Source organism: Carex rostrata, chromosome 29, assembly GCF_964058835.1.
Source record: "Carex rostrata chromosome 29, lpCarRost1.2, whole genome shotgun sequence".
NCBI lineage: Eukaryota > Viridiplantae > Streptophyta > Magnoliopsida > Poales > Cyperaceae > Carex > Carex rostrata.
Genome location: NC_135946.1, coordinates 6,697,406 through 6,718,445, shown reverse-complemented (window position 1 = coordinate 6,718,445; position 21,040 = coordinate 6,697,406). Strand labels below are relative to the sequence as shown.

The window sequence follows — 21,040 nt, the reverse complement described above, 5'->3', positions numbered from 1 at the left end:
AGGGCTAGATTTTTTATTTTTATATCTAAGCAAGGACTTGTGTTGATTTATAAAAGTGACACAATTTATTAAACGATGGAAATTGACTGCATTTATATATATTATACATATATATATAACTCTCTAAACTGAACATTATATTTCTTCCTTACCATTTTTTTTATTAATTACAATTTATAAAAGCGTTATACTTTGGTATCAAAATGTGACAAAAAATTACTTAAATCTGTCATAATTTTTTGGATTTTTAGATAAAAAGAGTCTCTAATGGTAATGTGTAATTTATACAAAAGAAAACGAAAATAAGTTTCACTTGTTAAATTTTATTTTGATTAAATTTCTATACAAGTTTAAAGATTACAAGACATGCAAGATGAAGCTTTATACCAGTACAACAACATATTTAGAAAGATATCTGATTTCAGGTCTAAACAAAAATGTCTTTTCTCCCTCTTATCAGTATAAGAGGGATGGTGTCATTGGGGTATTGAAAACGAAAATATGACAAAAAATAGAGAGGCTGACTCCCTCTTATCAGTAGAGGAATACTGAAGCATGAAACATAAATGAAAAAAAATTCCAAGAAATATCAGTCCTTTCTATAATTAAACAGCCCCATATTAGAAATTTAGAATAGAATGAAAAAAGGCAACATTAGCTGTTCATTTTTAACACATTCCTGTTTTGCATCTCCTTATAATCCAACTATACTACAATCCAAGACAGAACTACTTGAGTCTTCACCATCACATGGCCAGTAAAGCAATTAAAAAACTAAGGTTCGGTTCACGATTTACAAAACAGACACCAAACCTAGTCAACAAAAGATAATTTATGCATATATGAAGGAGATCACATGCATCATATAATATATAGATAGATACAACAAAAGATGAGAATACCGTGAACAAAAGAGGATGGGATGGAGTTGCAAACATTCCTAGACTAAAGGAGAGAGAGTGAGTGAGTCAGTTTTGTCTTCTTCGAGATTTGGAAGGGCACCGAGCCACATAGTGGCCTTCCAGTTTGCAGTAGAAGCATATGATTTTGTTGTTGTTGGCTGCCTTGGTAGCCGCAGAGGGAGGGAGTCGGGGACAATCCATGTGCCAGTGCCCTTCCTCCCTACAAATATAACACTGACTGGAGGACCCCGCATCGCACCATTTTCTAAACGTGCAAGACTGCCAGAAGAAAGAAGAAAAAAAAAAAAAATTGCATAAAACTTGCTTGCTTACAAATAGTTAATTATGGTTTGGTTTGACCTAAGGACTTCTTTAATTGAGGACTGAATTACGAAAAGTAGAAGGCTTTGGTTGTAATTAATGTGAAATAGGGAGTACTGAGCAAGAATAGAAGTAGCGGGCATTTTTGGCGATGCCAATAGAGCAAGAACCAGCACAACAGGGGCACATCATTGTCGTAGTCTGAGGAGGGAGTCGGGGACAGTCCATGTGCCAATGCCCTTCCTCCCTACAAATATAACACTGATTGAAGGACCCCGCATCGCACCATTTTTTGAACTTGCAAGACTGCCAGAAAACAAATGAACAATACTTAAAAAAACTTCTTTACTTCCTTACTTTAATTTAGAAATCAATCGATGGTTGTTTAATTTTTTATTTTTAAATAACAATTCATGTTTGATCAGTGACCTGATATGTTTTAAATTTCACCAAATTTGATACAAATACCTAATTGATAATTGAGGAGGGTTCAAACGTCCTATTGGTTTTTTTGCCCCAATCATGCCCACACATTCTTATCTTTATTTTCAAAGTCCAAACAAGTGAACCGAATCTCTCAACATAATCTCCATATTAAAAAAAAACTAAAGGGGAGGAGGTGTATGCAGCAGTACCGAACAAGAATAGAAGTTGTGGCCATTTTTTGCAGTGCCGATAGAGCAAGAACCAGCACCACAGCAGGGACACATCATGGCTGTAGTCTGAGGAGGAGGAGGAGGAGGGGCATCTTGGGAAGCAGTCATAGGAGGAGGAGGAAGTGGAGAATCCTCCTCAGCAGCGGTAAAAGGAGGAGTATACTCCTCAGCAATAGTAACAGTAGTAGTAAAAAGAGGAGGAGGATGAGGTAAATTATCATGAGAATGCCAAGTAGTGGTTTTATTGGGATCCCGCCACTGCATAAACCCACACCCACCGCCATTGGCCAGGCCCTTGGGGCAACAGACAAAGAGACATTGCTGGTTGTAAATAAGTGGGCCCACAGTACAATTCCCAGCACCACATTCGCAAGGGATAATCAAGTCCGGCCTACCACTCACCATTTTCTTTCTTCCCCCAAAACTTTGTTTACCTTGTAGAGTAAAAAAGGTTATATCATCACTACATAAACAAATAAGCAGAATGAAGAGTTAAGATATAGAGTATTTCCAATTGGTAGACCCAATTCTATCTGCTTCACAGCTATATCAATCTCTTTCTGAAAAATATAGAAAACAAAAGGGAAATTTAATTGAAATAGTGTGGTACTGACGCCTCAGTGTAGAAAGAGATGGATATAGCTGTGTTACTACCAACAACAAAAATTCAATTTAATTTAGCACACTGTCTCACTACCAAAAGCACTGTTAAGTTCTGTGTCATTGGCTGCAGTACCCATTGCTTTTGCTGTTATCAGGCCTGAAGATGTTTTGTTGTTCACTTTGGCATTTCGTCGAGCAGTTCCAGTTCAACCAATTGGTTCAAGTTGTAACACTATCACAGTACACAGTGGAGAGGGTTAGGATTAGGAAGGTTGATAATTGTATATTTTTGCAAATTAGAAATTTTTTTTTTTTTTTTTTTTTTTTTTTTTTGCGTATTGTATTGATCCCACAACTCCAATAAAAATCCTTATTATTAATTTTCTTTCAATCCCCAGAAAAGAAAAGGATGATCCGACAAAGAAGGGGGAAAAGAGAATTAAAAAAAGAGAAAGTAGAAAGAAACAAGTATCAAATCAGAAGCAAAGATTAAGAAAAAAAAAAGTGAAAAGGGAAAGAAAGAAAAGTGCGACACTAACCAGGATTAATGGCGTGACAGTAGGGACTCGGAATTGTGAGGTCGAATTCGAATTCGATTTCCTCTCCTTTCTCCTTTCTCCTTTCTCAACTCGGAAGAGAGAACTGATTGATAATCCGACGGGTCCGGATCACAAAAGTAACCCAAATTTTGTGTTTACATCAGGACCGTACGATCAGAATCTCTGTCAATCCGGGCAAGAAAATCAGTGAGAAGCACACTGTTACCTCTGTACAGGAAAAGACAGGCAAGAAAACCAGTGAAAGGTTAGTTATTCTCTAGTTGTCGATATTTTGAGCCAAGTTGTACAAAAACCTTGATACAACCAAAAATGAACAATTTTTCAGGAACAATAGGAAGAAAATCTCTAAAACAAAACAGAATCAGCAAAAAAAAAAAAAAAAAAAATCTTACCCTGGAGTCGCAGCAGTCGAAAAGAGTAGTGGGTGAGAAAAAGGAAGGAGATCACGGAAAAGGAAAAGGAGGAGTCGGCTCTGTCGCGCGAGAGATAAAAGAGAAGGGATGGAAGAAGAGCCTGATTCTAGATTCTAGAATCTTCAGGGAGAGAGATAGAGATAGAGAGAAGAGTTGATGGGCCTAATAAAAAAGTTATAGTGAAATGAGCCCATTTTGTTATTTGGGCTCAATACTTTCTCTTTCGGTTTACACGCCCATAAGCCTAATACCAACCGCTTACAAATTACAATGTGCGTTAAAAAACAAAGTTAAAATGATGCATTCATAAATAAATGATAAATAAGAAATGAAAAGGTACATACATATGCGCGCATCAATATTCAAAATTAAAAAATCACAAATAATTAATTAATGATTTAAACACTGAATTAATCCAATGGATGAAAAGGATTAATCAGGTTGACTAATGGAGGCGTTGTCAAGGCCGTCGGCAACGTCGGAGAGATCCTTGACGACAACGAGCTTGCATCGGATAGTAAAGCAGTCGTCCCGCAAGAAATCAGACCCCTCCAAGTCCTTCTTGCGGATGAACTGGTAGAAGCCCCACGTGTCAGATGGAGCGCCGAAGATGTGCGGCTTGACGACCTCCGGGGTATCAACAGACAGGGACTCATTGACCGAGTCCAACAGCCGGATGTCGAACAACGCTTTAACACTGCAGGAAGTGTCGACTGATTCTATGAATACGGAGATGTATTCGCCCTGATCATTCTTCTCGTAGCCATCGGGGTAGTAACGCAGACACCAATGGTGGCCCCCGACGGTGAACATCTCGGAGGTGATGTACTTTCCGATGCCGATGCCGAGGCTGGTGGAGTAGCCGATGATCTTGAAGTCGTGGGTTCCACTGTCAAGCTTGATCACCGTGGTGGAAGTAGGTTTAGGAGGAGACATTGGTCGCACCACAAGTTCCATCAGCCTCAATCAATGTACCAGTCTCAAATTTTTGAAGGGGAGTAGTCGAATAAGGATTGATAACAATAATGTCAATATATGACATGTATGTATATTGATCGGGTCAAATCTGTACTTTTTAATGCCTGCTCTATCTATCTCCAGTTTCCCAGGTCCGATAGACATCCATTTTCGTCGGTTGATAATTTAATAGAGTCTCCATTAACATTCTCTACTTAATGTATTAGCTAAACTGGAGAAGATCTAGTTCACGATTTCAAGAAAAAATAAATAAATAAAAAAACTTCCAAATTGCAGGAAATTACGGTTCATTTTCGTTTATTAATTTGTTAAGTTGACTTGAGGCGCAACTTTGAATGGTCATTGAGGTGAATATAATATAATAGAAACAGAATGTACAAGTATTTCAGAGCAACCAACTACAAGTCTACATCTTGTTACTACAGAAAGCGACACACTAGACCGACCGGAGTCCGGAGTCCGGAGTCGGCTTAGAATTTTTGAGTTGATCTGGACCATACGATCTGTTTTCACACGACTATTGGAGCCCTTCAATTCCGCTTGGGACCGGATTGACAGAGATTCTGATCGTACGGTCCTGATGTAAACACAAAATTTGGGTTACTTTTGTGATCCGGACCCGTCGGATTATCAATCAGTTCTCTCTTCCGAGTTGAGAAAGGAGAAAGGAGAAAGGAGAAAGGAGAGGAAATCGAATTCGAATTCGACCTCACAATTCCGAGTCCCTACTGTCACGCCACTAATCCTGGTTAGTGTCGCACTTTTCTTTCTTTCCCTTTTCACTTTTTTTTTTTCCTTAATCTTTGCTTCTGATTTGATACTTGTTTCTTTCTACTTTCTCTTTTTTTTAATTCTCTTTTCCCCCTTCTTTGTCGGATCATCCTTTTCTTTTCTGGGGATTGAAATAAAATTAATAATAAGGATTTTTATTGGAGTTGTCGGATCAATACAATACGCAAAAAAAAAAAAAAAAATTCTAATTTGCAAAAATATACAATTATCAACCTTCCTAATCCTAATCCTCTCTACTGTGTACTGTGATAGTGTTACAACTTGAACCAATTGGTTGAACTGGAACTGCTCGACGAAATGCCGAAGTGAACAACAAAACATCTTCAGGCCTGATAACAGCAAAAGCAATGGGTACTGCAGCCAATGACACAGAAGCATCAATCCTGATAACAAAGGCCAACTACGGCACATCACACCTCGTCAAAATCAACCACACACAGACCAAAGACATCGGGCAGGACGAATACATGACGTCCCCGACCTTCTCCTCGGGTGGATACGAGTGGGAGATTCTCTACTTCCCGCACCTAGACGATGACGATGACCCAGAAGTCGCTTACATCTCCTTCTCTCTCACTTTAACCAGTGAGGATGCATGGGACGTAAGAGCTGCCTTTGATCTCAGTCTTCTAGAACATGACGGCACCCCCAGTCATCACGCCTTTCGCCGCACTTCCTACTGCTTCTCATCTCAGGGTGACAGTTTTGGGTATGCTCGGTTTATTCCCAGGAGTGAATTGGAGGATGATTATGTGATCAACGATTGCTTCACCCTCCTTTGCACCATCTACATTGCTGCTGGAGATTCCTCTAGCATAGCACAACCTGAGAGTTGTTCCCTTGGGGTCCCGCCTTTTGACTTGCATGATCAACTTGAGAGGCTGTTGAAGAGTCGAGAAAGGACTGACGTTGAGTTTGTTGTCGGAGGAGAGAGTTTTCCTGTGCACAGGCTGATATTGGCTGCTAGGTCCCCTGTGTTCAACGCTGAGCTGTTCGGTAACATGGCTGAGGCGAGCATGAAAGTTATTAAGATAAATGACATGAAGGCGTGGGTTTTCAGTGCCTTGCTTCATTTCATCTATACAGATCGTTTGCCTTTGCCAGAGCATGATGTGGTGCCTGAAACTGAAACTGGGGATGTGTCGTTGGCACAGAAAGAGACGGTTTTTGCTCAGCATTTACTGGTGGCAGCTGACCGGTATGGTGTAGAGGGGTTGAGGGTTATTTGTGAGGAGAGGCTGTGCAAGAATGTGAATATTGAGTCAGTTATGTCAACTCTGGATTTGGCGGAGAGGCTCAATTGTGTGGGGTTGAAGGATGTGTGTCTGGGGTTTATCGCTGTGCCGAAGAATTTTTTGAGGCTGGCGTTGAGTGAGCGCTATGTCAGTTTAATGCAGAGTTGTCCCAATTTGTTGTGTGAGCTGCAGGAGAAGGTTAGTCGCACCTCGGCTTTCAAGGGTATAGTTTCTGTCAAATAAAAATAAATAAATGTCAATCTTGAATTAATGTATTAATGTAATGTAGAATTGGAGAGGGTGCTGTGCTGTGGTGTGATGTTATAAATGTTGAAACTGATGATCTTATGAATGAAATTTCTGTGGGGCATCTTATTTTGAGTACATTTGAGGTAGGTTAACAGATTGGTATATCTTTGACATGTACTCATCAGTCAGCTTCACCTGAGAAATATTTACTGGTAGAGAATCAGTATAATGTTTTACTGGTAGAAAACATGTGCATTTTAACATTTCGTCCTCTTCCTCCTGAGTGGTGATCTACAGAGGAGGTCTTCTACATTCTGTGATAATATTAATATGCAAGGGTTATTTTGAAAAATGTTGCATCACCTCTAACTATAGAAATTTGCTAAACTAATTATTTGAAAAACATAGAGACCTCAATGATTTACTTAATTGAAACTATCTTATTTATTATTTGAATTATTTGAAAAATACACTTGAATAGTATACAATACTTGGTAATTTCGTAATGCATATTTACAGTTTTGATTCCTTTTTAGAAAAGCTAATCAAAATAATTAGGTGGTATTTTTCAAGGTGAATACTTTAAAGATAAGTACAAATTCCTAAATCAATTTAATTGGAAATTATCTTGAGGGCAACTGAACTTTTGCAAATTAGACCCTCTTCAAAATCATTTTATGAGATATTTTAATATAGTTTTTGGATTTCTTTCTTCCATTTTATATTTTTCGAATGATCCTAATTGGCCCCAATTTTTCCATTTCTTCTAGTTCGATCCCTCATAACTAATAGTATTTTTTTAGGGGGATTAACAACTTTTGGGATGTAGAATATGGAATACAAGAATAATATTATTTTTTTGGTTTGATAGAGATTGACTGGAATAAGCTCAGTTTCTCTTTTTAATTTAAAAAAAAAACCCAAAATATTTTTTAAAAATGAATAATTTAACAAATAAAAAAGAAAACGACTAAGGTCAAGGTTTCTCGTCCGACGTTATGAAATAAATTTGATAACAAAGACTTGAAAATGCTACAAGTTTATTTTTATTTGTTTCATAAAAATAAGATCATGAGACTAGGGTTTTTCTTATTAAATTCTGTACTAAAATAAAAACAATTTTATTCATTCTCCCAAATTTTTTTTTTGGCAAGTTACCAAAGATATTACATCAGTTGGAAACATAATGCATACTAAATTTATGATTGTAAATTCGAGATGAAATAAGGATCAATTACAAATTAAGTGATGGGAATGGCCGTAAGTTATCACTAAAATTACAAAGAAAACTACAAATCAAGTGATATATAATTTTGGGGAAATTTCATGTATACCCCTAAAAAACATTGAAATTATGTATTTTTCTCTCTAAATGTCATTGTGTAAACGTCAAAAAGCAGAGAAATGATCACTTTGCTCTCAGAAACCGTCTAATTAGAAAATGACATGATCTAAAACATGTTACACATATATATTTTTAATAAAGGGTAAAATGGATTCATAAAGTTAAAATGAGTTTCAATAGAACATACATTAAAATGGGTAAATTGGTGAATTTTTTTAAGTTTGAAAAGGTAAATATTATATTATGAATTTTAGAGGGGAAATATATAATTTCAAAGTTTTTGAGGGGTATACATGAAACGCCTATAATTTCTCTGAAGAACTGACAAAGTAATTATCGAAACTTGGAACAAAGAAAAAAATAAATATTAAGAGGCTTTGCGAATGTGGAAAAAGTAGTGGAGATGTCTTTATCATTGTTGTAAATAAGAGTATGCAGCCATCAGACGATAGAGTACCATCAAGCGATTAATCAGGAATAATTGAAAATAATCGGTCAATTAATCGGAAAAATCCATGACAGTTTGATCACCGCCAACAACTAATCAGCTGATTAAATGGACGTTTTTTACAATACTGGTCTTTATATCTGGAACTGAAACCCGTTTCTAAGTGCCAAACCTGTTTATATCCAGAACCAGAACCAGAACCAGAACTAGAACCAGAAATCAATTTTTTTATCCGAAACCCATTTCGGGGCCCGCTCTCTTTTCCAGTGAAAATGGCAAGTTCTCACATGGATATGCCATTTTTCTATGAAACTAGAATGAATTGCTTCTGTTGATAATCAAATTGTTGGTTTGTTTGTACTTGGGAGTTTCATTTCTAAATTCTAATCCAGTTAAAAAGTTGTTGAAATCTCCTCTGGCCGATCTGATGAGGTTCAAGAAAGGGCCTGAAGAATGGCAAGGAGTAATTAATTAATTAATCAATTGAAAAAGGAGGTTTTGACTTTTGAATGCATGATCGATATTGGTGCTGCAACTGTACTTCTTTGAGGATGTGCTATGGGGAGTAAATTTTTAACTGTTGTTAAATTTAACAAATTAAAGCTAAACATATATAGGAAGGAAAAAGATCCATCCATCAATGGTTTTCTCAAACCAAATTATGGCTTTGGCCCTTGTCTTGTTCCTCGTCCTTGCACTCCCTTCAGCTCTATAGCTAGGTTAATTTAATTTACCATCTTTTTTTTGTTATCATCATCATCATCGATCAATTCATCATCTGATTGTTGCTCTAATTAATTAACCACATATATATTATGTACATGCATGCATATTTATTGAACTTAATTAGGTTCCTGGATTTTTTTTTTTATTGACTTCATTAATGTGAAAATGATAAGGGCAATTAGTGGACTTGTTGATTGATGAACAGCAGTTGGTTTGGCAGTTTTTGCAAATTTATGAATTACATTTTGGATGCAAATAGGATAAGTTTCATTGTAGTTTGTCAATATATATATATGTATGCATGGTATTGGTAGCTAGAATAGTTTGGATTGATTGATTGATTGATTTGCCATCGAATCTTGACTCCTGCCTCCAATCATGCATGTTAAATACTTAAAATCTCTAATTGTTAATTGCGTAGTGAAATGTGGTGAGTAATTAAGTCATTCACCTTGAAAATCTCTTCATTTACTTAATGAATTTGTCCCTTTAATTAATCTTGAAAGGGACTGGACTTTCAACTTAAATATGTACCTGCTTTACGGACCCACATTTCACTTCGCAGAAGCTGCGAAGTCGTGAGGGGGAATCGAACTCTCGACCTTTGAGTACAACAACTCTAGGACTTATTCCTAGCCAATTGTGCTACCTCCCCTTTCTCGACCCACATTTCATTTCAGTGGCTTGTATATTCATGCTACAAGCAAATTTATGATAATCACCAAGTTCTCTTAATTATGACAAGCATCATATCATATGGGTCATTGCACTTTCTTCTCTGATTTTTGCACATAGGTCCTTAATTTTTTATTTATTTACAAACTGTGACAAATATGCCCATTACTGACTAGGGGTGAGTAAATCTTTCATAACTCACGACTCACATATGTATTTGCGTACTGTTTATGCACTATACAGTGACTAATTAATTGTACATTGGTTGGGAAATTTCAGGCAAACACGATCTAAATTAACCCTAATTAGGATCAAGTACGTACACTTTAATTTTCCAGTTCCTAATCTGAGCAAGAAATGGATAATTAACTAAAAGATAAAACACAACTTAATTTAACGAGGATGTTACAACACTTAACCAGTTATTTAAGAGAGAAGAGGGAAAGAAACCACTTGACATGTGCAGGCATCAATGCCATTACTGCTAAATTTACACAAATAACAAATAAAATAAATTACCATTTACAACAAAGGTGATGTACTTGTACAACATTATTATAATTATATGTCAAAAAATTGCTCATGCTGGTATGGAACATTTACAGAGCTTCATCTTTTGGCTGGGTTTGATCGCCAAATTCATTTTTCAGAGGCTAAAAGAGAGGATAAAATAATTAAGTAAATAAAATGACAGCACAAGTGAAGTAATTGCTTTGCTTGGTAGAAATATTAATTACTAATATGAATAAAAGTGGTACAGAATCAGACTGTTTCTGAGATATTTATTACCTATGATGGTACCAGTATAAACCCCTATTAGTGTTTAGGTTGTATAACTATCAAATTCTGACCATAAAACCAAACTGGTAAATTTGGTATCGTTGGTACGAACCAACCGGTACAAAAAACAGATTATTCTGAATTTTTGATATTAATAACAACCTTTTGCATTCTTTCATAGTAATCATTGAGTTCCCGCTGGTACTTTGAGTGGTTTAACCCGAACCAATCCGCCACGTAAGAATCCAAGCTTGAATGTACTGTGACAAAACATATATAATTGTTAAAAAAATAAATTAATTTGACACAGCACTAAGCAATTTCCAAGAAATGTAAAATTTACCATATTGGGCTTTTGCAAGAGCGCTCCAGAGAAATTGAAAGACAGACTCCATTGAATTCCTTGCGACCACCGCTGGATCACCTTCCCACCGGATTGGTGGCGCCTGAACTGGGAAAAGGTTAGGGTTTGGTGTAGTCCGGTGAGAATTAGAAATGGTGGTCGTCGTTTGAGGAGGAGGGGTGATGAAGATGGTTAGATTTCCGGCTTTACCGATCAACGGCGGAGGTGGAGGTGGACGGCGTCCTTTGATTGCCGGAGAAGCCATCTAGGGTTAGAAGAGAAGGCTGTGGGACTACTGTGTTACGGAAAATGGCGCCACTGCATTGCTCCGCTTCTAAGTTGGAAGCATAGACAAGAAATCTAAAAAATTAAAATAAAGGATTCTCATTTCTCGAGGGAGATCATCCTATCTGTGCGACAAATTTCTACTATATTTTACGAAATATTGACGTGTCTTGATATTAGGCCAAAGAAAGAAGCTAATAATAATATTATCAAAGAGTAGGTATTTGTATAACTTTGTGACTCTGATAATTTTATAGTTATCTCGCAAATATAAATTTGTATACTCCGCTCTAGTTTCCAGAGCTAAGGGCATCGGATATGTAACCAACAATGACTTCAAAACCGTCCATTTACTTTATGATCTTCGTGCACAAAATTAAAGTGCGTACACACGAATCATAAAGTCAATCGAACGGTTATAGAGATCATAGGTCGAAAGTAGGTCCAGCTCTCATCGGACCTAATCCAATCTAGTTTCCCACACCGCACCACACGTGCTGGATTGGATATTATCATCGGAATTGTACGGCAAGTGCACCGACGCAAACTTGAGAAGGGTTGGTGGGCCCGTAATTTCAGTGATGGTAAGTGAAAGAGAGATGGTAGAGAAGGGTTCATGCAAAATAAAATATTGATAGCTCAAAGAATGCTTCTAGACCGATTCTTTTCTCCCATCGGAATTAACGGATCCTTCATATTTCATGGCACCGACGTACGCATAATTGCACTTTATTTAAATTTAAATCAACCAAATAATTTAATGAATAATGTTTGATTTTAAAATTTCCTACTAATTTATAAACGGACAGTCAGTCTGTACTCTGTATTTATACATTCAAATTTTGAATTAACTCAAGTTTATTTATGAATTCCGAACGTACCTAGTTTAAAAAACAAAAAGAAAAAAGAACATTAATTTGGAATATATATACGTATTTCTCAATCCATAAAATATATTATATCCATGACCATTTTCAAGTTTGGAGTTTTTTCTTTTTAAAAGGAGGTTTTTTAGGTCCATTTCATTGCTGAAATGAGATAATTATAGAATCAAATCAAGCAGGGGCATTCTCTAGCTTTGACATTGCCATAGTAGTACAATATAAAAACATCAAAGCAAGCAACATATTAACAAGCTTCTAGATATAGCTAGGTTCCAAAAGTAATCTAAAGAAGCTAAAATTAAGCCACTTAACAAAGAGTTCATGACTAAACTAGCTACAAAAAAAAAAAAAAAAAAAGGAATAGATATGTCCTACATTCATCAACTCCAGGGACTCTAGGTGGCTGATATAGCAATATCTCCATGTCAGGGGGGATAATATCCAAAGGAATGACATCTTCTATGATAAACATTCAAGATTTAGCGGCTATTTTGGCTTGCTTCTTCATGTTTCCTGTCTAGTAATCAATCAAAGATTTTATTAGCAAGATAAGAAATTTAGCAGTTTTTAGTGACCAATAATTAAAACACATGTCATTTCTATGTTTCCAGATTATCTAACATACAACACTGAGTACCACCAAAAGACTTGTTATGTCATAGTGAGGTAAAAGAATGTAATATTGAAAAATGTCATTCCAAGTATGTCATTGGGTCATAATCATCTGACTCTTGCCTAACCAGAACCAAATTTGTTGTGTTAGATGACAGTTAAGAAATAGATGGTCTCTAGTTTCAGGTTCATTCTAGAACTAATATTGTTGGTTACCTATCCATCCTTTAGTAGTAAAGGTATTATTGGTCAGAATTTTCTTATACATGGTTAACCACATGAATATTTTATTTTTGAAGGTACTGGTAAGGCCTACCAAATAAATGGTTGAGTGGTAAGAATGCCTCTATTGTTTAGCATTTTATAAATTGATTGAGTAGAAAACTTCCCTGAGGCTTTCCACTTCCAAGTTATTTTCTCTCCATTTGAGATGAATGAGGTGATACTAATAATGTATAAAATAGTTGACCAATCATTTTGGTTAATCCCCAACAAGACTCTCATGAATTGTAGCACAGTCCCCTGAGAAATGGACTACATATGGTAGCAGAACACTTTTATTAGTACATAGTTGATACAGATGTGGGAATCTAGATGCCAATGAACATTCTTGGTTTCAGACGTCCTCCCAGAATCTAACAGTAGAATTATTACCTGAATCATAACTAACATTAGCATGCTCTAAATTGTCTAATTTATTAATAGCTAGCCAAAATTGAGATTTATGCAAAATATGACATGAGCATTATTTCAATACAATTAATGTTTTCTAAGTACTAGTGTAATGTGGATTTTTCAGTTTCCACCACCATTTCAACAATAATTGCAATATTGTTGTTTCTAAGGTTTAAAATTCACATTCCCCCAAATTGTTTTTCTAAACAAGCAACATACCATTTCATTATGATATATTTCTTTTTGGATCTATCACTACCTTGAGAGAGGAATTGTCTTCTAATTTTATTAATCCTATTAATAATTGTGATAGGAATCTTATATACAGATAAGGTATACAAAGGTATATATGACATGCAGTACATAGTTGATTAAGGTAAACTTACCTTCTAAAAATAAAATATATCATTTTCAACTAAGTAATCTATGTTCTACTTTATCTATTAAAAATTGTCAGTCTAACACGGTCAATTTTTTATTACTTAAAATAAGTCTTAGATAAATAAATGGGAAATTCCTCTAGTGGCATCTAAATTGTGAGTTTAGCTAATATAACATCAGTGTCATTTCATCCTATATAACACTAACTCTGAAACCTATCGAATTGATTTCAAACGGTGAATCTAAACCGTTCAAATCGATCTACTTCATTAGTTGTGTGTTTACATGCAAAATTTATAATTTTTTGAATTTATTAAGTATCAAGTCAAGCGATCAAATGTGTGAGTTTTTAAGTTAATTTTAATACATTCATTTTTTAACATTTTAACCGCTTGATTTGATACTAAAATAGCTAAAAATATATAAAAAATTTGCATGTAAACACATCACTCATAAAGTAAATTAATTTAAACGGTTTGAATTAATTATTTAAAATCTATTCAATTAATTTTAAAATTAATATCATATAACATCAATGTCATACTAGGTGCCAGACTCACTAGCTGCCAGACTCTTAAATAGTTAATTGAGGTCTGTATCACTTAAGTACAAGAAATGAAAAAAAAAAATGACGTGGCAGACGGCTCGTTTTGCGAAAGTTTGGATTGGATTGAGAATGAACGTTGGACGGACTCCACTCAGTTTCCTTCTCCTCCACAATTATTCCTACAATCCCCACCAAAATTATTGAAGCTGATGCAATCCATAATCCATTGATGGCCTCGATTTCATTGCAGCATACATTCTTTTTTATCATTGTAGAGCAGTCGAACCCTGCTTCGGATCTAATTCTAATTCACTCCTCATGAATCAGTCCTTTATCTCTGAAGTAGCTCAAGTTTTGTATCTACATTCGAACTGTTCGATCAGATCTGATTTCGTACTTAAACAGATCTGACGGTCCAGATCTAAATCAAAATTTGGGTTACTTTGGTGATTTGATTTCCTCATTCATTATCTCAAACAAACAGTTACAAGTTTCAACCTTTTTCACTCCCCGAAATTTTCGAATTTCCATTTCTGCCCCTTCTCTCTTCTCTTTCTCTCTCTCTCATGGCGTCTTTCTTTAAGGGACGCGGCGAAGGGTCGACTCCTCCGGCGAACAACTCGGCCTCACCTAACGGAAACAAGAAGAAGTGGATCTCAGGGCTCGTCTCCGGTGCCGGAAAGATGATCTCCTCTGTCTTCGGTTCGGCAGATGCCAGTGACAGTGAATTCGAAGAAGATGACGCAGAGATGCTCAGCTCCGGTTTGTTTATCCTCTTTTACGTTTCCAATTTTTCATTTCTCTCCATATTTTTATCTAATTTTGTACTGGGGGCAGTGTACTACTGTTTCTAGGGTTTCACATTCTTACCCTTTTTGCTGCTGTTTCTAAGTCAGCTCCTGAGTAATTTGTTATATTTCTCCTTTAAATTTGTAGGGTTTTCAATTTCAAATTACTCAAAAGTAGTATTATCTGATTTTGCAGGCATTTAAATTGAGCCATATTTCTCATATTTATAAAATTTGTGATACATATGCGATAATTAGCAGTACTAAATGTATAAGATTGTTGTCAGTAAATTGTATTTATGCAGATTCACAGATGCTATACTATATGATAATTGTTTCACTGAAATTTGTCAGTAAATTTGTGATACATATTTATGAAATTTCTGATAATTGTTTCATTGATTGCGCTAAACTTTTAGCTTGATTTTTGAATCTTTGTGCAGATGAGAAGGAGGAGGATGTATCTCAGAAGAAGCTTGTGAAATTAAATCAGGTTATTGTTTTTACTTGGGTTTTTCAAATCGAGAGTGCTTAAAGAAAATGTGTAAGACAAACCATTCATCAAACAAAACAACAACTTGACATTGTTTTGTTGTTATGATAGGAAATTGCACCAGGTCAGGTTGAAGAGACAAATACAATTATTATACCTCCGACTAGCAAATCAAAGATTACTATTCAGCAGTTGATTACAAAAGAGACTTTTACAAGGTATATTATATCCATTTTTTGAAATTTTATATAAAACTGTGTATATTGGAGCATTTTACATCATCCTTTCTCTTTTCAGAGAAGAAAGTGAGAAGCTGATAAAGCTAATAGAATCACGGGTTGTGGAAGGCTCTTATCAGAATTTAGAGTATGCACCATTCTCTCCAGTTGAGGTATCACCGGAGATACGCAGCATGGCAATAGCTGAATCAAAGAAATGGTTAGAGGAGAAGAAAAAAAGCACCCCGTCAAGCTCTAAATCCATTGATTTGGGGCCTTGTAAATTTAATACTGACATGCCACAGTTTGTAAGCACCTTTCTCTCTCTACCTCATGTATTTGCCTCTCGGGTTCATTTTTTATTTAACTTTTTGATATTGTATAGGAAATAGAAAGTGATATTGGGTCACCAGTTGATCTGGCAAAGTCATACATGCAATCGAAGCCACCCTGGCAGTCTCCTTTCTTGGCGAGTGGGTCCAGCACCCTTTTCGGCACTCCGCCAAATGGGCCCAGCAAATTTAGTGGTGGCTTCATCCAGGGAACCTTCGATCACTCTTTGTCCTCTTCTTCAAGGGTATTTAATTTATATGCATACTAACCTTATCTTATCTATTGCGTTTTAATAAAAACATTAACACTTTTACAAATATATGTACAATTCTTACACATTTTTATTGTTTAATAAAGAGTAATATGGGTGTTTTTAAAATTTGAAATTAGTTTTAATATAAAAGTCAATAAATTGGGTGAATTAGTAAGTTTTTGGAATTTAGAAGGGTAAATATGATATTATGAAATTGAGAGGGGGGGATGTTTAATTTCGAGGTTTTGAGGGGTATACATGAAATTCCCCCTAAATAGAACATTAACACTTTTATAAATGCGAGTAGCATTTCTTTCTCTTCAACTTGTAGTGAAATTCAAATTTCTGATCTGTCTACTATTTCTGTTTTCCAGTTTCTGAAAAGGGATTACATTTCGACTGGGTTGTGGGACCCAAAAGAGGAAACTTCTAGAAGAGTTCGCTCAAGGCTCTCTGGGAGTGCGTTTGACAGCATCTCTAGTTTCACAGGCCCTGATTCTACCTCTAGAATATATAACAGAGATGTTCTAGATCCTCTTAAGAGTTTAAATTTTAGTCTATTGGACGACAAGGCGCCATCACATGCTGATGTCATCGTACCACCTTCCCAGGCTGGCACTGGTACCATAACTAGATGAATACTAAATGTGTACCAGATTTTATTCCATGCGTGATTTTGAATATGAATATAAGTAAATTTTTCTTATGTACAGCTGAAGGAATGGTCAATACTTTGGAGCCTACTGTTGGAAATAATGTAAGATTTTAAGGGTTCTATTGCATGTATTAATAATTTCTTAGTTATTTTTCCTTAGTAATTTTTATCTGTTACTATGCTTTTAGGTTCTTTCGGAATATCAACTAGTAGTAGCTGAGAAAGAACAAAGGATTACTGAGGAAACTGCTGGTACGTATTTAAAATTTTTTTTTGCATATTCCCTGCTACAAGTCAATGCACCTATTAATAGTTCTTTGTTGGAGATGTTTCAGTTAATGTAAACAAAGAGACAGGAAGTGTTGCAGAGGTGGCGATTTTAGAGACGAGCAATCCCATTCATCCTACTTTTAGGTTGGTTTCCTTTTTTTCTTTTTATAAATTTAAAATATTTAATTGTATATCATGTATATCATATAAGAGGAGGGTTCAAATGCCTCCATTTTTGGTGCTTCCATCATGCCTCCATTTTTAAAAACTTTAATAACTCAAAATTTAAAACTTAAAAGTTAAAATAAAACCGTTGGATATGATCTACGTTATTTTAACTATGCATGTGTAAAAAATTATGATATTTCAACTTCGTTTTGGTTGTCATCAAGAGCTTGTAAAAACGTACTAATGTGGATAATTTATAGACGTTGAGCTTTCAACTTATTGATTCACATAAAAAGAAACTGATATGTGATAATATTTTTTGAGCACATAGATAAAATAGCATAGATCACATCTAACGGTTTTATTTTGAAATTTATAATTTAAATTTTGAGTTATTAACGTTTTAAAAATGGAGGCATGGTGGAGGCATTTGAACCCTCCTCATCATATAAACATGTATATGGTTCTTTACATGGTATAACTATTTTGGTTACAAGATAAAAGGAATTAGTAACTTAAATTTTTTACTGATCCATAACTAAATAATTGTGCTACAATTTTACTTTAGTGAGAAAAATGATGTTGTTGGCCAAGATCAGAATATTCAGACAGATGAACAAGGCACTTTAGAAGGCAATAAAAGTGCACCAGAACCAGAAAATTTCACAGGTATCTCATTCATGCAACTAATTGTTAGCTTTCCTCGACAAATTTTGGGGCCTTTCTCTAGTGTTTCACTTTTCACAGTTTCAATTTGATGGAGTGATATCTTTGTTTATTTATTTGGTGATGCTGATAATTACTGACTCATTACCAGTAAAATGCTACATTCTTTTGTTTTGTGTCTATTTGGGTTTTTAATTCCGGGTACATTTGCATGTATTTGTACTTTTTGTGATACTTTTGTTCAAATTGTTTTGCGGGTATATGTGTCTTTTACAGGTCCAAAGGAACATGAAGACGGAGGGGATCTTCATATTACCAACAGCTTGCATGGATCCACCAATAAAAACTCTGCCAATGGGTAATGCTTAATTTAAACAATAATTAATTCCAGAAATACCCTCACAAAATCTTTAAAAAAAAGCATTAAAAGGGTGCGCTTTTCATTCATTTATTTTTTTTCTATTTATGGCAGAGGGGTTCTGTGAGGACTGAGGACACATGTAAATTTTAATTTCTTTCAAATAATGTCTAATTATATTTCTCTCCTAACAACCCTAATTTGTAGTGCGGCTGTTCAATCAAACATGGAATCAGAATTTGAGTCGTCAATAAACGGTGGGCCCACATCAAGCACTGCTGGTCCAGACATATCTGACGACAAATCTCTGAATGGCAGTGATACTGGTACCGGTCTGAAAACCACAAAACCTGACGCGAGTCCTATTCGCAAGGGAAGGAAACGAGTTGTCTCTGGCCGAAGCAGAGGCCGAGGCAGAGGCAAAGTGAGAGCCGCAACATAATAATAATAATAATAATCACTTTCTTAACTAGTTACTACTGCATAAGGGCCTTGCCACGTCATTTTAGAGTTAGTTCATGTAGTTTGCTGTATTACCATAACTAAGGGAGTGAATTGTAATTGTAATTGTATTAATTTTAGTAGGTTGTTTTTTTAGTGGTATTAGATGTAGGTATTATTGTTGGTGACTACGGTTGTGCTTTGTAAAACCTTATTTGTAGATGGAAAGATATGCTTATTTTAGTTTCTCATGCAATTCTCTAACATTTGTTAGTAATTGTTGGGCTTATATTGTGTAGTTCAACATCTATATTTATCATGGTATTTTAGTTTATTATTGTGTTTCTTACCTACATCTTGTCAAATTGAGGATATCACATACATTTACAAGGAAAAGTATGAAACAATTATTCATAAACTATGTTCACTCATCAATGGATTTTGACATAATTTATTGAACTTTAAATATGATGGTTGAGGGGAAGCAAAAAAATGGAGATCACTAAATAATTTGAGCTTAAGCAAATTGATTTAGTCATAAAAGTGATGCTCTACTAAAAGGAGCAATAAAATTGATGTCAACTATAATCTAATTGAGCGTAAGATTAACTATTAAACGGATACTATTAGAATGGAAAAAATGGCACGGCGGAGCCGGTTTCGTCACGGAATGGCATGGCATGCGTGTTATATATGTGTCGTGATTCGCGTGTCTCGTGCTGTGATAATTTTTTGAAACTTTGGCACGGCACATAGTCATGCTGTAGGGTTTTGGGGTTACCCAATGCCATTAGACTTAAGCTGCGGAAAGACCCTAAAACAAAAATTTTACTTCTAACTTAAGCCGTGGTTTAAAAGAGGTATGCCAGAAAGACCACCGAGAGTTCCTTCTCCAGTCTTTCATTGCAAAAACCTTTTTAATTATTTACAGATCTACTCCTTAATTGTTTTCTAAAAATTAAATCTATTTAACAATTAAATAAATTAATATCACATTTATACCTTGTTTCCAAATTACAATTGGAACGAAGAACGACTCGCCTCGGAGCACCAGATGTCTGATACCTCTATCAGTTATTCACCAGGACTAACCGGATAGCGGTTTATTTCTCTTACTAAAAATACCGTAAACCGTGATTTTTGCAAAACACTATTCACCAAAAAGGCGTAATAACACTATTCACAAATTTACAGTTATTCCGATTCACAAATATGCCAAAACAGAAATACCACAAAATTTGAGAAAACACTATTCACTTATCCCGCAAATACTATTCAACAACCTGAACTATTATATGTGAATTACGTATAACTTTCTTTTCCAAATCGAAACACTATTTGGGAAAGAAACCGAGAAAGAGAGAAAATAGAATACCGAATCGATTCGGTATGAACTCAAAAATTAGTGATTTTCTCTCTACTCCTCCACCCCTATTTATAGGGTTTAGGGTCGGTTACCAAATTACCAAAATACCCTCATGTGGATAGGGATGATGACATGTATGGATAAGGATGAAGTGAAATGATCAAAATGCCCTTGGCCCAAAATGAATTGAATTGATTTGGGCTTTTAAATTTACTTAAGGCTTTAATTCTAATGAGTTTTAGGCCCAAAATATTAATCCATAATTAACATTTAAAATCCATACAATTATTCTGAACAATTATATTTCTTGCGGTTGTTGATTCGATAACTTTTATACAACGTGTCGTGCACGCTTATAAATTAACCTTTGTTTTTGCTTGTCATTTTTATATGACATTTATAATTTAATTATATCACGTATAATTAATTATAACTCTCTTATTATTAATCATAATCAATTTATAATTAATCAATAAGATTCTCTTATTAACTCCTATATGGTGTGACCCGATAGAATCTGTGTTATGTTGGTAAATAGAATTAAAACTGTTTTAACTTTTACAATCATAAGGTGAACCTGGCAAAATGCATTATGACCATCCAATTACACAGATCATGTTG

At 35.2% G+C, this 21,040-nt stretch overlaps 5 protein-coding genes across 6 annotated transcripts; 2 read left to right on the top strand and 3 right to left on the bottom strand.

The window, feature by feature from the left end:
- Positions 1-538: 538 nt before the first annotated feature.
- LOC144546034 (uncharacterized) lies at positions 539-3,553 on the bottom strand. The gene is made up of 4 exons (XM_078294581.1): positions 3,435-3,553; positions 1,859-2,342; positions 1,341-1,529; positions 539-1,181 (listed from the first exon to the last, which is right to left on the bottom strand). The coding sequence occupies exons 2-4, from the start codon at positions 2,282-2,284 to the stop codon at positions 969-971; spliced, it is 828 nt and encodes a 275-aa protein (XP_078150707.1). The 5' UTR covers positions 2,285-2,342; positions 3,435-3,553; the 3' UTR covers positions 539-968.
- A 334-nt stretch (positions 3,554-3,887) lies between these two features.
- On the bottom strand, positions 3,888-4,412 carry LOC144546251 (BTB/POZ and MATH domain-containing protein 4-like). The gene has a single exon (XM_078294790.1). The coding sequence runs from the start codon at positions 4,410-4,412 to the stop codon at positions 3,888-3,890; it is 525 nt and encodes a 174-aa protein (XP_078150916.1).
- Positions 4,413-5,044: 632 nt separating this feature from the next.
- Positions 5,045-6,844, top strand: LOC144546429 (BTB/POZ and MATH domain-containing protein 1-like). Its single transcript, XM_078294968.1, has 2 exons — positions 5,045-5,181; positions 5,478-6,844. The coding sequence occupies exon 2, from the start codon at positions 5,573-5,575 to the stop codon at positions 6,701-6,703; it is 1,131 nt and encodes a 376-aa protein (XP_078151094.1). The 5' UTR covers positions 5,045-5,181; positions 5,478-5,572; the 3' UTR covers positions 6,704-6,844.
- Positions 6,845-10,273: 3,429 nt separating this feature from the next.
- Positions 10,274-11,383, bottom strand: LOC144546299 (uncharacterized). The gene is made up of 3 exons (XM_078294859.1): positions 11,027-11,383; positions 10,846-10,943; positions 10,274-10,556 (listed from the first exon to the last, which is right to left on the bottom strand). The coding sequence occupies exons 1-3, from the start codon at positions 11,289-11,291 to the stop codon at positions 10,503-10,505; spliced, it is 417 nt and encodes a 138-aa protein (XP_078150985.1). The 5' UTR covers positions 11,292-11,383; the 3' UTR covers positions 10,274-10,502.
- Positions 11,384-14,913: 3,530 nt separating this feature from the next.
- LOC144546428 (uncharacterized) lies at positions 14,914-19,302 on the top strand. Of its 2 annotated transcripts, none has more exons than XM_078294966.1 (12): positions 14,914-15,172; positions 15,642-15,691; positions 15,803-15,909; positions 15,989-16,217; positions 16,295-16,486; positions 16,870-17,116; positions 17,209-17,252; positions 17,339-17,403; positions 17,475-17,564; positions 18,157-18,257; positions 18,531-18,612; positions 18,820-19,302. In XM_078294966.1, the coding sequence occupies exons 1-12, from the start codon at positions 14,977-14,979 to the stop codon at positions 19,052-19,054; spliced, it is 1,638 nt and encodes a 545-aa protein (XP_078151092.1). In that variant the 5' UTR covers positions 14,914-14,976; the 3' UTR covers positions 19,055-19,302. The 2 variants fall into 2 exon arrangements, with proteins under 2 accessions (XP_078151092.1, XP_078151093.1); XM_078294967.1 differs by having other exon boundaries at positions 14,915-15,172; positions 17,339-17,402; positions 17,486-17,564.
- The last annotated feature ends 1,738 nt before the right edge of the window (positions 19,303-21,040 follow it).